The following is an 18666-nucleotide window of genomic DNA, read 5'->3' on the forward strand; positions in this document are numbered from 1 at the left end:
TTTCTCTTTTTTATACAATGGTTACCAATTTTTTTATTTTTCTTTTTCTTGAGTCACATAATTGAAGGGCAGACACGGAAATAACTGAACTTATAGATTGATATGTTCTCCGTCCGTAGTAATTTAAAAAAATAATCGGAAGTTATGCATTTTCTTCATCCAACTTGATAAATAACCATGTCGTCGACTTGATATCTATTTGTTCTGTTTAACTATGTAATAGATAAATTAAAAACTTATGCAAATGTTTGTTTTTTTACAATAAAACACTTCGTACTTGAGAAGAAAAGTGTTATTTTATTTGTTTCTATTCACTTTTAAAAAAATTGTTACTATTTAAATTTAAATATTTTATTGGACAAAGCACATATGATACAATGCGTATTCCAAGATATAAACACATTAAACATGACAATTTATGCAAATACAACATATAAATAATATTACAGTATTACATAGTATTATACTTATGGTAGACCAACTGACATTAGATTATTATTACGAGCTTCAAAAGCTTGACTTAAATAACTACATATTTGTCTGGTGTCAACCAGATTTACTGGGTTAAGTAAATAGATCGTTGATTTAATATCATCATCATTATTAAGGTTTTTGAAAATATCAAACTTCTCTCGAAGGTCTTTATATAGAGGACATTGTAAAAGAAAATGAACTTCATCTTCCACTTTATCTTTACAAAGTTTGCAGTATCTTTCACTTGCTAAATTTTTTGGTTTGCTATACCTCCCAGTTTCAATTGCAAGTGAATGTGCACTCATTCTAATTTTTGTAAGCAGAGACCTATCATATTTCTTAATATCAAATCTTAAGTAAGCTTTCAAGTCAAATGATGAGCACATTTTACTATAAAATCTCAGTTTACCTGTGTTATTAGATTTAATATTCTCAAGTTGATAAATATAATAAACATTACAGAAAGCATTTATAGCCTTCTCTATAAACAAAGAATAATCAGTTTGAAGGTTTACAAGCAAAAACTAATCCAAAGTGCGCAGTATTCAATTACAATGAACATAATAAATAAAAGGGACGAATTAAGTCATCCCCCCTACTTAATTTATCCCTTTTATTAGAAAATCAAGTGCACCCTATTGTGTTAGGGTGTGTTTGAGATGAATATTTTGTCAAGAAAACGTACACAGCAAGAATATTTGATACATCATCTCGCTTCAGATTCTATCATGTTTATATAACATAGCTACAGGTTGACTTTATAACATAAAAAAAATACAGTACTAAAAGAAGACATATATGGGTCATACTTTGAAATACCTATGTAATGAATCACAAAATCAGAGTAGGTTTGTTCGAATAGCTATTTTGTTTTACTTAAAGTACTTGACGACAGTCTTTTAAGTTAGATGATGAAAATGCATATCTTCGAAAAACAACTTTTGGGATTCCATTTCTACGATTGCGCTTTATATTTGACATCCTGTGATGTTTTAAAAATTTAGTGTCCTTAACCTCAAACATTACGTCCAATAAAATTTAAGTATGGTGTATAAAAGCTGAAGCCCCGCCTATCTTAATCGCCATGCTTGAGCAAACATTGATACAAGCAAAGCAAGCAAGCCAAACAAAGATTTGTCTTGCTAGCATTAATGTAAAAGCTGTAATATTGTAAATTGTTTAGTTTTAACGGATAATTAGCTGAAAATGTTGACTATTCAATATATACTTCGACTCTAAATGGAATAAAAATTTAAGATCTAACGAAGAAAAGAAAAAGATTTATAGACGTTGACACTTATAATGTACTGCAACTTCATCCTTCAGATTAAAAAAAAAAGCTTATGTAAGATTCTTGTATTAAGTATTAGACAAGGAAAGGAAAACTAGAAAACCATTAGTGCTATTCGTGCCCCGAACAAGTAAACATACACTGTATTTTATGCAGCCATCACTAGTTCAGTTAAAATAGAATTAAATTACATTAGATGCATGTTTCATGATAAAACGTTTTTCTGATTAGCTTACTGTACATCACATGTTACTCCATAAGCAATTGCATTTCTCAATAAAACTTATCATTCATGATAACACGAGGTCCCACAATAAAGTGCACAGGTAAATTAAATAAAATTTGATGTTTTAATGATCCTAGCTAAAAATGTAATTATAAGAATTGAATGCTTCTTTTGGTAACTTCATAGGGTAGTAAAAGCGTTGACCGTGCGCACATATTTTGAAGCGCTTCCGCGGTTCATACAAAATGTACTTCGATCAAAGATTTTACACTCCAATAAAGTTACAAAAAGAAGCATTTAATTCTTAAATAAAACAGCAATATTAAACATCAATTAATAAGAAGTCATACCCAGTAAGGTCCTCTGTCATTTTTATAGATGACATACTCGCCAACATCCATGTAGTGATAAAGTCTACCATCAAATGTTGTGATATGAGGATCATTGTACGACTGGCACAGTCTTCCAGTCAAAGAAGAATCCCTGTCTATAACAGTTACCTAATGAATAGAATTTTTAACATGGAAATGTATATCTAAATCAATTTATTGTCAAGTAACACATTTGTTTTTCTACACTCAGCTTTTTCATGCTTTAAAGGTGTTAAAATACGAGTGGCATGTGAAATACTCATCAAGTGTTCCGCTGTGTCTCGCCTACGAAGGCTGCTTTCAGTAAAAAAAAATGGGTTTATTTATAAGTAAAATACAGTAAAAGTAAAATAAACAAGCTTCTGTCCGAGGTAGGTTTGACAAAGGTATAGGTGTCTTAACAAACTTTATCGACAGACTTAATCTAACTGTTGACTCCAACAACGCTGGCAACGAAATATGGTATCACTGTGTCTCACTGATTCGAAATAAATTCAGAAAACTGTAGTACAACAAATGACATGTGTTAGGATACCTTCGGAACCAGGGCTTTAGCAGGTGTCCAGATTCACGTAGTCATACATAATATTTGTCTTTTTAATCAACTACATACAACAAGACAATCATTCAATTTGGTACTTTTGATGATGTTATCGTGTTATTAGTTTAATAAATATATTAATATCAATAAAGACGATATGAGATATATTATGAGATATAAATTAGCCTAAATTAAACAAGATTTTGATTAACGTTTTCAGTGGATTTTTGTTCACAATTTTGATTAAAAAAAAACTTAAATACATCAATTAGTACCAGAAGTGAAACAACAAGTGCAAAAATCAATAAAGTATAACGAAACTCGGCTTGAAATTATACAATCATATTATAATTTAATTTAAACATAAGACGGTGGCCTCATAATAAACATTGAGACAACACTGCACCAGAAAAAATAAAATGGCATACCCATGTCAATGGTTCTTAGTAAAAACATATATATTGGTTGCATTGAGCAGTGAGCGAAGTTAGGACGAGGAGCGACATTCGTCTTGTGAAATATGAGTATAGTAGAAACATCTTGGCTTGATTTATGTTTTAGAAAAACCATTAGAAAAAAATCGTTTGTTATTGTTTCTAAATAAAGGCAACAGTAGCATACCGCTGTTCAAAGGTGATAAATCGGATAACAAACTGAAACCAAGGAAAACACATCAACTAAAAGTGGAAAACAAAGGATCAATAGGTATACTGAAACGCAACAAAAACAAACTCGAACATACATAGAATCGAACTATTTGATAACAACTGCCATAACCTGACTTGGTTCAGTACATTTTAAGAAAAAATGTGGGTTGATATAGCTATCAAAAGTGCCAGAATTGTAATTTAGTACGGCAGACGCGGGAAACAAATCAACTATAAGAGGAAAACAATTAACAAACAGAAACACTTTTAAACAATGCATCATAAAAATAAACGAACTATTAGATATCAACTGCTAAAATATATTTTGCATAACATTTCAAATATTTTCTATTTTAAACTATGTAATGAAGAATGATATCAAAATACCTTTATGCCAGGAGTCGTAAAATTATTCCAGATTTGATTCACTGAAGACAAAGGTGTCGTCGAAAATTTAATTACAGTTGATCGATCCTGACTGTTATACAGACCATCACTGAAACCGTATACCTGTAACTGCTTCTTCTCTTTCCAATCAAGATTACCTACTCTTATTCCACAGATATCTGTTCTAAAGACAATATCTCTCTCGACAATATTATTGTGACAGTTAATTGGTTCATCCTTATTATAATTTGGTTGATATATGTAGAAATTCTGATAGCAGTTGTATAGTAAATCAGTATGAGACCCTATACATCCTACCGGAACAGTTGAAGTGAACTGTATGTTAACGTGGTCACCTTCTATTACAGTATAGTCATATTTTTCTGGCTGAAATAAAAGAATGCAGATAGAAGAAAAGTATGAAGAGAAAGTTGTGTTTATTGGAATGAAACCAACATTATATAGATGTGCAACAGTATTGTTGTTTTAAAAGTCTGATTAATACTTTGCTTGTCATAATTTGGAATTTTTGTTATATTCGAATGCCTTTAAAAATTTGCCAATTGAATCCCATTTTTCTTTTTATAAATCTTTTACATGTATAATGATCATGATAAGCCATCTGTGAAAGTCTTTTAACATTTTAATTATTTTTTAATAGTTTTCGAGAACTTAAACTTGTCAATGATAAAGCTATGAAAAGTCAAGAGACATCATGTTCCTACCAAAATTTCAATGGTTAATATCTCGAAAACAAAAACATTGATCTATATATTTTTTTTGCACTTGTGATTCCGTTGTTTATCCCCTATCAATGTATACTAGTGTTTTAAAAGCTTATTATTCTGAAACTGAGAAGCAAAATCCCTTAAGCAAATTACTGTATTCACCATTGCAAGTTTGTTATGAAAAATGTTTCTATATGATGAAGTCTCTCGTAAGATATTGATTTTAGTAAAGGAGAAATATTAAATAACGTCACACACTTATTCTATTCATGCCAACTATATTTAAACACATTGTACTTAAAATATTGCTTGCAAACATCTAAAATATAATTTTACAAGAAGAGATTATAAAAACATCAATGAAATAGTCTTCTTATTAACCATATATGATATAAGAATATATTTGAAAAACAAACCAGGGGCCGGTTTCACGAAGCTATCATAAAACCTCTGATCGGCCCGGGATATCTTTTTATATCAACTCAAGTTTTTTTAATTTTAAAAGAACAGTAATCGGATTTGTTCTCTCTGTTTAAAGTTCAATCGTTAGTGAAATGTGTGAGTGTTTTGTATGTTAATGAAGAAATCACAAATGTCCGTCACCATGCATAACGCACATCGTTTTTACCTTCAGTCATCAATGTATACCTTACAAACAACCAAGGAAATACTGTAATATCGTTTTGTGATGCTGGATAAGCCAAACAAATCAACGAAGATTTGCATATCACTTTTTCGTATCACACTCCGTGCAGTGTGATACGAGAATTATCCATTCATGCAAGCAAATGATAACAAATCACAACCATAAGAGTTTGAATTTCATTGAGACAGAAAACAAAATTGTGTAATGTCTCGTGATTGTTGTCTCTTATCAAAGTTACGAATCATCTAAGTTATGTAATTGTCATATTATAATCAGAGTTAACACTTACGTATACACCTGCTTTGAAAACTTGACTTTCATAAATTGGACTTGGTAGTGAGCCAACACTTGCCCTAATGCGTACGGCGCATGTTACCTGCACAGTATTCAACAGAAAAAAAATAGTCTAAGACATTGATTTGAAAATATAAAAATAAAACGCAATCTTTAAATGATTTCAATCAAGCCGCAGTCACATATTTGCGATTTGTGCTGTTCGTAGTAAGACCATTCTTGATAAAAAAAAATCAAACGTCTGATCAAGATTTTTCCCGATTATCTCGTTTTAATCCAACTAAAAATCCGAATATGATCAATACCAGATCGATCAAGCAGTGACCAGACAGTACATAACCGTTGATGCAGGATATCCAATAGAAAATAAATCGCCAAAATCGGGATGAACAGGTAACATCGAAACTCAATCATATCACAGTCTGCGGTACTGCATTGCAAATGGCTTTCTCTGAACTCCGTCGTATCGTGTCATGTAATTGTCGGGACTCCGGCGTTAGTCTTATTACCGAGTTTCGTATTCATTACGGACCTGTTTCAAAACTAAGACGGTTCACATTCGCCAAGATCTGGATGCAAATTGAACTCAATCAGCCCAAAAAAGCAATGACAAATCTCATGCCCGTTTCACTAGTCACTGTCTAGAAACACAGATCATAGAAACGTTTTTTGTCCGATACAGCAAAATCTGTAACGACATAGTTGTATTTACGTCAAACGCGCGTAAAACACTGAAAGATATCTTATTTTATCGCGATTCACAGAGCAGATGAGATAGTTTACTCGATTGCGTATTATGGCGATTCTCTCGACAAATCAGAATGTGTCTCAGGTGCACCTCAAATGAAAAAAGGCAACAGTGTAAACCTATGTTCAAAACTAAAAAATCGATAGGCAAAAACAAATCCGGGTCATAAACCAAAACCGAGTGAAACGCATTAAATACGACACAACATTAAAATGTAACATACACAGAAACGAACTAAGCATTAGACAAAATCCGATGCAAATAACAAATATAACATTACATGAATTTGAGAAAGAAAAATACCGTGACATGTCTTATAATAATGTGAATTCACACTCAAATATAAGAGAAAACAAACGACACAAAAGAAACACAACGTTAACATGTAACACACACAGAAACAAACTATAAATAACAACGATGATATTCCTGACTTGGTACAGGGCATTTTTTAAAGAACAAAATGGTGGGTTGAACCTGGTTTTGTGGCAGGCCAAACCTCTCTCTTTTATCGCCATGTGTGAAATATAACATTAAAATGACAACACAAAATTACAGGACTAAAATATACATAAATAGGAGAACACATTTGACAAAGTAACACACGAATAATAGCTAACAAAAGGCAACAGGTTTAAAATTTAATACGCCAGAAGTGCATTTCGTCCACACAAGATTTACTGGTGACGCCCAGATACAAAAGTTTGAAAGCCGAAACAAGCACAAAGTTGAACGGCATCGAGGACCAAAAGTTCAAAAAAGTTGTGCCAAAAACGGCCAAGGTTTTCTGTTAGGTACCAGAACATCCCTATTATTTTAATAATTTATACTTTTGCACACATTATATTTTATAAAATGACTATATAAAAGATATACATCATAAAACTGAAGTATTCACTAATTACAGGAACAACCGAAATACATAACATAACCTGACAAAATCCAACACAAAAAATAGACACATCCGAATTAGTCAAAATTGATGAAATTGATGATGAAAACATTTTTTTTATTTTCATGTACATCATCTTATCTTTGAGAAGCTGCATGTACTTCATGATCAAGTCACTGTGGCTTAACTTTAAGCGTTTGATTCCTAGCCAAAAATTATTCTGGCTACTTATTTAAATGTAAAGAAAGTTGATATATTGATATCTGTCTGTGATCTATTTGATAAAGAAAAAAGTAAAATTACAAAAAAACTAAACTCCGAGGAAAACTCAAAACGGAAAGTCCCTTATCAAATGACAAAATCAAAAAACACATCAAACGAATCGACAACAACTGTAATATTCCTGACTTGGTACAGGCATTTTCAAATGTCGAAAATGGTTGATTGAATCTGTCTAATAACGCTAAACCTCTCACTTATATGACAGTCGTATAAAATTTCATTATATAAACAATGACGCGTGATCAAAACAGACATTAAAGGTGAGGATGGCATGGTGGTATAATAGACCAACTAGAATAAAAATATAATACCTTTTTGAATTCATTTCATTATTGACATTCAGAATTGTTCCCATGTATAAGTATTTTTCTATTTAGTAGTATGACAACTTTGATATGCCATTTATCATCGCCCCTTGGTGTCTCTTGCAATCGGGTCATCATAATAAAAACAAAAAGTCATATTACCCGTGTGTACTCAAAGGATTTAAACAACGTTGTATAACCAAGTCACGTCATTACTTAAATGACTGGAAAAAAAAATTAAAACACAAAACAAATAAAGGGTACACTGTCGAGGTAATAAAAAAGACACAACTTCAGCACCTAGAACAAATATTATGGAAACCTGCTTATAATGCTAGTTGAACCACCCACTATCATGACAGTTGCGTATAGTTCCGTTATATTGACAAGAAATGGGTGAGCAACCACAACAGACATAATAGATTAATATGACAATAGGTCTCTATTGGGGATCAAACAGACAAAACTGTGTAAACATACAACACAACATTCTTAAAAAATCAAACAAATATACAAAGACATCTAACCGAGACGTTGCTTGCTAACCAAATCGACCAAAAATGGTAAAAATTCCCATTTAAGGCTAAGAACTTATTCAAGGAATTGACTGATAATATCGTGTATATATTTTGTCTTGTTGGTAGTTTCTTTGTGTATACTTAGTAATTATTTATTAAAATTAATTTAGAGTATCAAATAATCGTAAACTTGCAGAATTTACATTTATTTTAAGAAACTTAACTGTCAACCAATGTGTTGACCACTAAACATCCATAATTAATACATTTTTTTTAAAAGAAGTCAACGCATATTTGTATAAACGTTTGCTTTTTTAAATAAACCATTAAAGTTAACGTGTCTGTCAACATTTATGAACATTAGGGAAAGATCTGTTTCTTTGAATACCTTCTTTTAACTCATATATTGCCTAAACAAAACCAAAACACGCTGTTGTTGTGTGTATTTAATATTTCAAATCGTTAAAAACTAACATTTATTCGACCAAAAATAATTAATGTGATGAAAGTCATGTACTTGGCTGCTTTTTTGAAACTGTACCATCCTAATCAAATATGTAATATAAATACTTACATCCATATTCATGTGATAATGGTCTGTCCAGTCAGAGTCCTTCAGAACACCATTAATGTCGTCGTGTGGAACATTTTTGATTATTTTAACACTGTTTCCATTGATATACCAATATATATCATAAACGTACAAATCTCCAGTTGTATTTCTAAAACTGCACTTGAATACAGATATTAAACTCGGTGTGGGATCATAATTTGGAATATTGTACACGGGTCCCTCTATTAAAATACTTATCACTAGTGGCAAAACTGTTACATTCGGAAATGACGCTAAAATTAAAAGAAGAATTTTTAAAAAGGAATAGCAATAATGAAATAAAAAGAAAGATAAATACCTAAATTATAGCTTATGTTCATAGTTCTATTCATTTTTAATCTTAAAGGTCATATAAGAGAGAGACAAAAGATTCCAGAGTTATAGATTGAAAATAAACTGACAACACCATAGATAAAAAGACAAAGACAAACGGACAAAGAATAGTACAGAAGACTCAACTTTGAAAACTAAAGACTAAGCAACACAAACCTCACCAATAATTGGGGGTGACTTTAGGTGCTCCGGAAGGGTTGGTTGATCCTGCTCCACATATTGCACCCGTCGTGTTGATTATGTTATTACAAGTCAAGGAAATAGTCTTTTTCGGTGGTCATATCTGGTACGATCAAAGTGCATCTTTTAAAAAGTTTTTAATTGTTTTACAATAATCATTATGGAATCCTATATAGCCTGCTGTTCGATGTGAGCCAAGGCTTCATGTTAAAGACCATACTTCGACCTATAATTGTTTATTTTTATAAATTGTTAAATGAACAGAAAGTTATATCATTGGCACTCTCAACTTCGTACTTTTTTTGGCCTTTTTAACTTTTTTGGATTCGAGCGTCACTGATGAGTCTTTTGTAGACGAAACGCGTCTGGCGTATATACTAAATTTAGTCCTGGTATCTATGATGAGTTTATTTACAACCACTGGGTCGATGCCACTGCTAGTGGAGATTTATTACCCCGAGGGTATCACAAGCCCAGTAGGCAGCACTTTTTGTGCTGACATGAATTGTCATTGATATGGTTATATTTATAAATTTACTGTTTACAAATTTTTGATTTTTTTGAAATACTAAGGCTTTTCTTCCTCAGGCATAGATTACCTTAGCTGTATTTGGCAACACTTTTAGGAATTTTGGTCTAATGCTCTTCAACTTCGTACTTTTTTTGGCCTTTTTAACTTTTTTGGATTCGAACGTCACTGATGAGTCTTTTGTAGACGAAACGCGTCTGGCGTATATACTAAATTTAGTCCTGGTATCTATGATGAGTTTATTTACAACCACTGGGTCGATGCCACTGCTGGTGGAGATTTATTTCCCCGAGGGTATCACAAGCCCAGTAGTCAGCACTTTTTGTGCTGACATGAATTGTCATTGATATGGTTATATTTATAAATTTACTGTTTACAAATTTTAGAATTTTTTGAAATACTAAGGCTTTTCTACCTCAGGCATAGATTACCTTAGCTGTATTTGGCAACACTTTTAGGAATTTTGGTCTAATGCTCTTCAACTTCGTACTTTTTTTGGCCTTTTTAACTTTTTTTGATTCGAGTCTTTTGTAGACGAAACGCGTCTGGCGTATATACTAAATTTAGTCCTGGTATCTATGATGAGTTTATTTACCACGTCTTCTTATTCATATTTATCTATAATCTCTGACGTTTGAATGACCCCACAATGTATTTGGTGCATATAGATGCATATAAACTATGAGAAATTACCTGAGCATCCAGGAAAAAACCCACTTTCTGATGATAAACCGTCAGGACAACGTACTGGGCCACTCCCTTTAATATAAACAAAACTTGTATACATATAATAACAAAAATGATGATTGATGTGCTATAAATAACTTCTAATAAAATATATAAAATAAATCAGATTAAAACTTCATGTGTAATATTGATAATTTGCCGATTTTGAGTATGACAATAGCTTTACACATTTGTATTTTTTTTTAATATAAATTAAGAGATATAAGGTGTACTGGAATGGTATGAAGTACCTACTTCAAATGTGATAACCGTAATGTTGTGCGCATTCATGTTATTAGGTTAATAGCATATCATTCGGTGAGATTATATTTACATTAATTTTTAGAAATAAGTTTCAGCATCGACTGTGTTAACCTAATTTCTAGTTAAAAGGTTTTTGTATTTAACAGAATGACTCCGCAATTCTAAGAAAGGTTGGTTAATTTGAGTTTTAATGAAACATGAACATAATATCTTCGCCTTACAAAGCAAGAAAATATTGTATCAATTTGAAGCACCATTTGGCCTCATTTTCATAATCAAATTTTAGGTATAATTATGTATATAATATAGACTAACTAATATTCAATGATACCGCGTGAATGATGAGTGTTTTGAAGACAAAGCTCTAGTCTGGTGCTAATATGAGTTTTCAATCCTGGTATCTATGATTAGTTTATTTACAACCACTTGGACGATGCCACTGCTTGTGAAATTCCCCGAGGGTATCACCAGCCAAGTAGTTATCACTTCTGCGTTAACATTGATATGCTTATAATTATAAATTAACTGTTTACGAAATTTAGAATTTTTGAAATTCTAACACTTTTCTACCTCAGGAATAGATTACCTTAGTTGTATTTGGCATAACTTTTATGAATTTTGGTCTTAATGCTCTTCAAAATCGTATATTATTTGGCCTTTCTAACATTTTTTTGTACGAGCGTCACTGATGAGTCTTTAAAAGACGAAACGCGCGTCTGGCGCAAATATAAAATTTCAATCCTGGTATCTATGATGAGTTTATGTATAAGGAATTTAATTTTCAAATTACCGAAGCAGTATCCTGAGTTTCTTGTTGTGTTTTGCAGGCGGTAGACATAAAATCTGTTCCCGCAGTTTATTATTTGTGTTTCGATTTTCTCCTTGCAGGTGTTGTTTACGGTCTGGAGACAAGCCTCTTGTGTAACGTTCTCTCCCTCTATTGTTGGCAGTGATCCTGAAGATAAAAAAATATACGGAATATTGTCAAATCGACAAGGAGTCATACAAATATGTTCAGAAGTTGTCTGTGGCCTTTAACGTTGAGAATTAGCACGTTTATAAATTAGTCTCAGTGTGTGGTAATCCTTTTTTCCGTTGAGCAGCCATTCCTCATCTGTTTCACGTCCATTAACATTATTTTAATTTAGAACCTTGATTTACGTATTTGTACTAATATACCTCAGGAAGGCATGACATTCTACATGGAAACGTGAGTTAACCCCCCCCCCCCTCCCCCCCCCCCTCCACACCACCAATCTTGATTTCACTCGTAATTCCGTGCTTATTTCATATTTCATAACAATGTTAAAAGAATTGAATTCGGGTTTAGGCCCTTATATCATGTGCTTTTGTAAACACTTTCCCACCCAAATAAGACTACGAAAAAAAGCATGTTATTTTTATATAGTCTAAATCTCCATTACGTTTATTCTTTTCTCCTTACCATTCAGCCATATTGGATTGATAGTACCACAGTGATATAAACCTGGAGGATAATTTGGCATTTCATCACCATTTTCGCTGATAATTCGGTACCAATTGTTATCTAAACGATCATCACTAATGATGTCATCAACTGATTGATCTGTAACGTATACCGGAGATCTTTTTTCTTCGTTTTGAATAACGGAATACTGATAACATGGACCTGAAAACAAAGTAAAAAAATGTTTAGTATAAATAATTTCGCCTAAATATCAGTAAAATCACAAGAATAAAGACCGCCGTGGAAAATTCAAAAAAGGAGAGTGCCTAGTCAATGGCAAAAAAGGGTCAAACAATTGGTTCATTAAACCTGGTTTTATAGCTTGCTAAACCTCCAACTTATATGAAAGTCGTATAAAATTCCAATATATTGACAAAGATGTGACATAATAGGCACCCATATCAAAAATTGGGACACAATTATATTATCAGGCCATAAACAACATACGTGGCCATAAATATAAAACTCTTATAATTTAAAAATGAGCTTTTTAATATTTTCTATATTTTTATTTAATAAATTTGGGATTATGGTTTTATAGATTTGAAATGGTTAAATTTTGAAGTTGATTCTACAATCAAATTTTTAAAGTTAAACATCTAGACCATTGAAAAATCATTGAGATTAAGGCTAAGCTATTCTTATAAATAGGCAAGTTCGAATTAGAAATGCAATGGAGATTTGCATTAATGCAACCTATATAATTTTGCTTATGATTTTTGATTTACTTAAAATCGAATAATTTCAGTCGGTTTTGTTTTTCTCTTTATTTTACAAGATTTAGATATTGATGTAATACATCGCGTTGCATTTTATCTTTATATTCGAGTATGAAGTAGAAAGTTAATCAGCGAAAGTTTCTGAGTTGTTGTCAAATAAAAACAAGAGTGCGTCCTAAGTACTGGGTTGCACAAATCGCATTATCATTTTCTATGTTCAACGGACCGTTAAAAATTTAATTTGGAATTAAAAGCAGAAAGATCATTCCATAGGAAACATGTGTACTAAGTGTCAAGTTGATTGGACTTCAACTTCACCATAAAACTACAATAACCAAAAACTTTCACATGAAACGCGCACTTTCATTTTCTATATTCAGTGGACCGTGAAATTGAGATCAAAAGTCTTTGATTTGGCTTTAAAATTGGAAAAATCATGTCATAAGCAACATGTGTACTAAGTTTCAAGTTAATTGGACTTCAGCTTCATCAAAAAGTACCTTCACCAAATACTTTCACCTGAAGCGGGACAGACGGACGAACGAACAGACGAACAAAAAACATCATGCCCCTCTACTATCGTAGGTGGGGCATCAAAATGACGGCATTCTGTAATGCGTTAAAAAAAAAAAGATGAAAACAACTAAGCCGAACAAAACCCCAATCCGGCTGCTGTTTTAAAACATAATGTTATTGCAATTTGCCAAAACTGATAAGGAAGGAACATTGGATAGACATGTGATAAGTTTCGCGAACAAACGAGTTCGTCGAAACCAACTAAAGAAGTTTTGACAAAATAAGCTCAAATTAGTCAATTTGAGCTTATAATACTTCCGCGATCGAAACCAACATCTGCTGACATTTTTATTGATTTCATTTCATCTGAATCGTATATGATTATCCTTTAATCAGCTACTTTTTTTTTTAAATTCTCAACAACAGTCTGTTTATAAATTTTAAAATTATTATGAAACTAAGGTTTAAACTCCCTTAAGCCAAGTTAACTTTAGATGAATTTGGCTGTTTATTTCATGTAAATTTTTTTACATATAGCTCCTCAACGGTTTCGGTACTTCTACATCTTCGGATTTCAAATGTTCCTGATGAAGATAGATCCAGAAAAGCCATTATTAAACGTGTTGTTTTCAATTTTGTTCATGAACAGTTCAGTTCAACTTAAGATAAATTTATATTCAAAGTTTTGGTCCTTCGACAAAAATGGCCACTATGGCTAAAATAGAATATAGGGGTCAAACGCTGTTTTCGGCTTAAATCCAAAAAAACTAAAGTATTTAGAGCAAATCTGACATGCGTTGAATATTGTTTAGTTGGTCAAGATCAATCAGCCCTAAAAAATTTAAACGAATCGAAAAAAATCTTCTCAAATGAATCTAGTATAAATTTTTGCATAGTATTTTCCTGTACGACAAGAAACATAGCCACCATGGCGAAAATGAAACAAATGGGTAAAATGCACTTATTTGCTTTTGAAGACAATATTCAATGGAATTTTAAATGGCATTTCAAGCCGCACCTTTATATATATTGAAAAGCGAAAAAAAATCATTGATATAAGATTTAAGCAAAGAAATAACAAGTGAGCAATTCAGGCCCTTTATAGCCTCTTGTTACGTTTAAGAACCAGTACAAAATTCAAACGTTTCATAAAAAAGAAAAAATATTAGAGAAAAAAAAACGGTCAAATAGGCAAATTGTCAGTGTCTCATTATATGTAATGTGCAAAACTATAGAAGATATTGAGATAATGTAGACAGTTAAAATTACCGTAAAGACACGATCATGTGAAATATGTTTAACAATACCAACCATTTTCATCCAATCTTATTTAAGCTACTGTTTTTGAATGATAACATTATGACAAAACCATTGTCGATAAAGTGAAATTAATGAAATCAGTCAGCAAAATAACATCAACTCAAAAGATATCTCATGAATCATATTCTACCTTATAATGTTGAAAAATAGCATTGTCCGTATGGATCCATTTTTTAGATATACCTTAAAACTTCCAGTTTGTAATTCTGAAATATTATACATAACAAGGGACATATAATGTTTTTATTCAGTGTTCATACATAAGATTTTAGGTTTCGGAAAACTAACTAGGTCAAAGCTAGTTTATGTAATAAATGCCTGTAATAAGTCAGGAATATGACAATTTTCATCCATTCGTTTTGGTTAAGAGTTTTCCTCGGGGTTCAGTATTTTTGTGGTTTTACCTTTTTTGTACATCCATCTATTTCATTTTTGCTTTAGATTAAACAAAAACGTCAATGTGTGGAACAAAATTATTATCAATCACATACCTAACGCAAACATGACTGATCCGACCCATTGTCTTCTAAAGGAATTGAATTAGCTTGTGTTTCATAACAATTTTCTTCTGAAATTTTAAACGAGGGATAACGCAATGGGTAGATGACAATGAAATATTAATCGAAGAACAATATCCGTCAAAATCAAAGCAATATAGATCAAGTATAGTCTCTCACAAACATAGTAAATGTCAGTAGAAAGCTTCGTAAATCAACTTGTTGTGCATTTATTGATTTTACGAAGTCATATGAAAAAACAAATAAAAAAATACTTTGGTCCAAGTTGACTGTGATAGGTGTTGCAAATTTTATTGTTCTACTAAACAGTCTATTTACTCAAATGTTATATGATCAATACGAATAAACGGCCATTAATGTCGATCAACAGTGGTATTAAACAAGGATGTATATTATCACCTATGCTTTTTAATTTCTATATCAATGAACTCATTTCTTTTTTGAAATGATATGTGGCATTGATATTCAGGATATAGTTTTACTAGCAAACGATAAAAAAGAATTACACATTCTGTTGAATGCATTAGACATATGGTGTGGAGATAATTGTATAACTATTAATCCCAAAAAGTGGACTATTGGTCAATTTAGAACACCTCCTGTCGAATCTACGAATGTTTTATTCTCAAAAACATACATAGTTACAGAGAAATTAGTATACAATTATATTACAATAATAGTGCATGCGAAAAAAAAAGACAGTTCATTTAATTTTGTATGTTACACACAATTTAACTAAACAGGATAATGCATGTTTAATAAAGCTTGCTAGTTTTTCTTATACAATGATATCAGTTGATGAGAATAACTGATTAAGTTTTGCAGTATTTGCATTTTTTTTACAATATTTCGGTAACATTTTTTTCCTTTCTGAACTTAAAAGTTACAAACTAAAATATAATGGTATCATCACTTATTTCATTTGAGTTACAAATCTACATACAACGCAGGTTATTCGTCTCTTTGAATTTTATGCCATCTGCCCGATTAAATGGGCAAACGATGACAGCCACATCTGAATTTACATAAATAATACATAAAATATGAGGGTAATAACGACAAATAACGTTCAAAGCAGAATTCATTCCCAAATTGTTTTACTTGAACTAAAAATGTCAGACGACCATTCTTGCTTAACTTGGTCTTTTAGTCTAAGTTCTACACAGTTTTCTAACCAATCGGTAATAAGACTTGGATCTCCATACATTTGATAAACTACAAATCAAAAATGCCTTTAACAAATTTCAACCGTTTGCTTTCAAAGCCATAATTCTTAAAATAAACAAACAGTTTTGTAAAGAGTTGAAGAGTTTTTTCCTCTTCACCATTTGATTTTAAATCTCGGTCTATTTCTGAAATTAATTCTGTACATACTTTGATTTTTAAACCCTGACTGCTAACATTGTCCATGTGAAAATTTATAATTGTTACAAAAATATGTTTAACGTAAGACACGCGAATCAGTAAATGTGTTTGTAGATAGATGTTTTTGTGTTCTGTTAAAATTGTTCCTTTTAAAATTGTTACACGATGACGAATGCTTGACTATATTATTTATATTGTCTGTTTAGTTCACGCATGAGTGTAAATATTACGGAATTTGAAGAGACTGTCAACAAAGTGAGAGGATTAGCGCTATAAAACCAGGTTAAATCCACCATTTTCTACATTTGAAAATGCCTGTACCAAGTCAGGAATATAACAGTTCTCGTCCATTGGTTTTTTATGTGTTTTTTTATTTGATTTTGCCATGTTTCTGTATCTGTATATTTTCTGCGAAAATAGGCACACCTTCAGTATGAAGTCAATATATTCCTTCGCCAGTAGAATGTCTACAGTAGTATATTACAATATTCCAATCACCAATAGAATATATATAACGATGTACACTATTTACAAATGTCGGTATATCTCTACACCAAAATCACACACGTTTTCGTCTATAAAATCTAAAAATGAGTCCTTAATAGAAAATATGAAATTTGCAGTCCACACACAACCTTTTATTATTAAATAGGGCTATGATCTTTAATTGTTTTTCTAGATCTTTTCTTACCTAAATTTAAAAGTTTGTATCTGTGTAAATGGAGCTTATTTATTATGATTATAGACTTTCCGAATAGACTTTTTACTTTTTACTAATCTACACCAAAATTTTAGCATTTTAACTGTAAGCGAAATCGGAAAACGTTCGAGTTCTCCATTGATAATGCTATGTGACGTTGTCTGCTTTAGGTTTAATATGATCTTGCAAAAAAGCAAGTGTACTTTTTCTAAAACATCTAAATTTTCAAAATCCAAGATCTCTGAACTGTAAAGTTATACTGGTAAATGGCTTTATTGAACATATCTTATTGACATTCAATTAATTAATAAACTATGTCGTCGACATTTTTTTAAGAAACTGTACATTGCTTTTGTTCCTTGGTCTCTTAAATATTTTCTTGTGGTTAAAAAAGATCCACTTCTAGCAACAACAAAAAATCCACCAAGATACGTGTAGTCTTTTACAATTTCTATTTTTTTATTACAAATCATTTTTTTTCTTTTTCTGAAATTCTTCCTCTAGAATATATATACATGATATAAGAATTTTAGTTTTTTCAATATTAATTTTTAGTTTCCATTTTTCTCGATAATTTGAAAACGTATCCAACATAAACTGTAAATCCTTGCTTGATTCTGAAATTGTATCGTCTGCATATAAAAACAATAGAATTTTAAGATAGATCGTTAACTCATTTTCAGTATCGCAACTTATAGATTCTAACCCTTTTATATTATGTTCTTCTTAATATGATCGAAGATTATTAAAATACAATGAAAAAAGTACAGGAGATAGATTTTCATCTTGTCTAACTTCTAGTTCACACTTAAAAAAACTGAACATTCGTCATTATGTCTATGTATGATTTAATCCCTTAATATATAATTTGAATAATACGTAAATAGTTATCAAAGGTACCAGGATTATAATTTAATACGCCAGACGCGCGTTTCGTCTGCATAAGACTCATCAGTGACGTTCAGATCAAAACAGTTAAAAAGTCAAATAAATACAAGTTGAAGACGATGAGGGTCCAAAATTCCAAAAATATGTGCCAAATACTGC

General features: G+C 31.4%; 1 protein-coding gene across 1 annotated transcript; it reads right to left on the bottom strand.

Moving 5' to 3' along the window:
• Nucleotides 1-3928: 3928 nt before the first annotated feature.
• Nucleotides 3929-9076, bottom strand: LOC134705273 (uncharacterized). Its single transcript, XM_063564026.1, has 3 exons — nt 8925-9076; nt 5601-5687; nt 3929-4324 (listed from the first exon to the last, which is right to left on the bottom strand). Exons 1-3 carry the CDS (start codon nt 8934-8936, stop codon nt 3929-3931), a joined length of 495 nt encoding a protein of 164 aa, XP_063420096.1. The 5' UTR covers nt 8937-9076.
• Between the last annotated feature and the right edge of the window lie 9590 nt (nt 9077-18666).

Source organism: Mytilus trossulus, chromosome 1 (assembly GCF_036588685.1).
Source record: "Mytilus trossulus isolate FHL-02 chromosome 1, PNRI_Mtr1.1.1.hap1, whole genome shotgun sequence".
Taxonomy (NCBI): Eukaryota; Metazoa; Mollusca; class Bivalvia; order Mytilida; family Mytilidae; genus Mytilus; species Mytilus trossulus.

Excerpts from the sequence above, each read along its gene's own strand:
- LOC134705273 (XM_063564026.1), bottom strand. Across the intron at positions 4,325-5,600 it reads TTTTCAAAGCAGGTGTATAC|CCAGAAAAATATGACTATAC; the intron begins GTAAGTGTTAAC and ends CTTTTATTTCAG.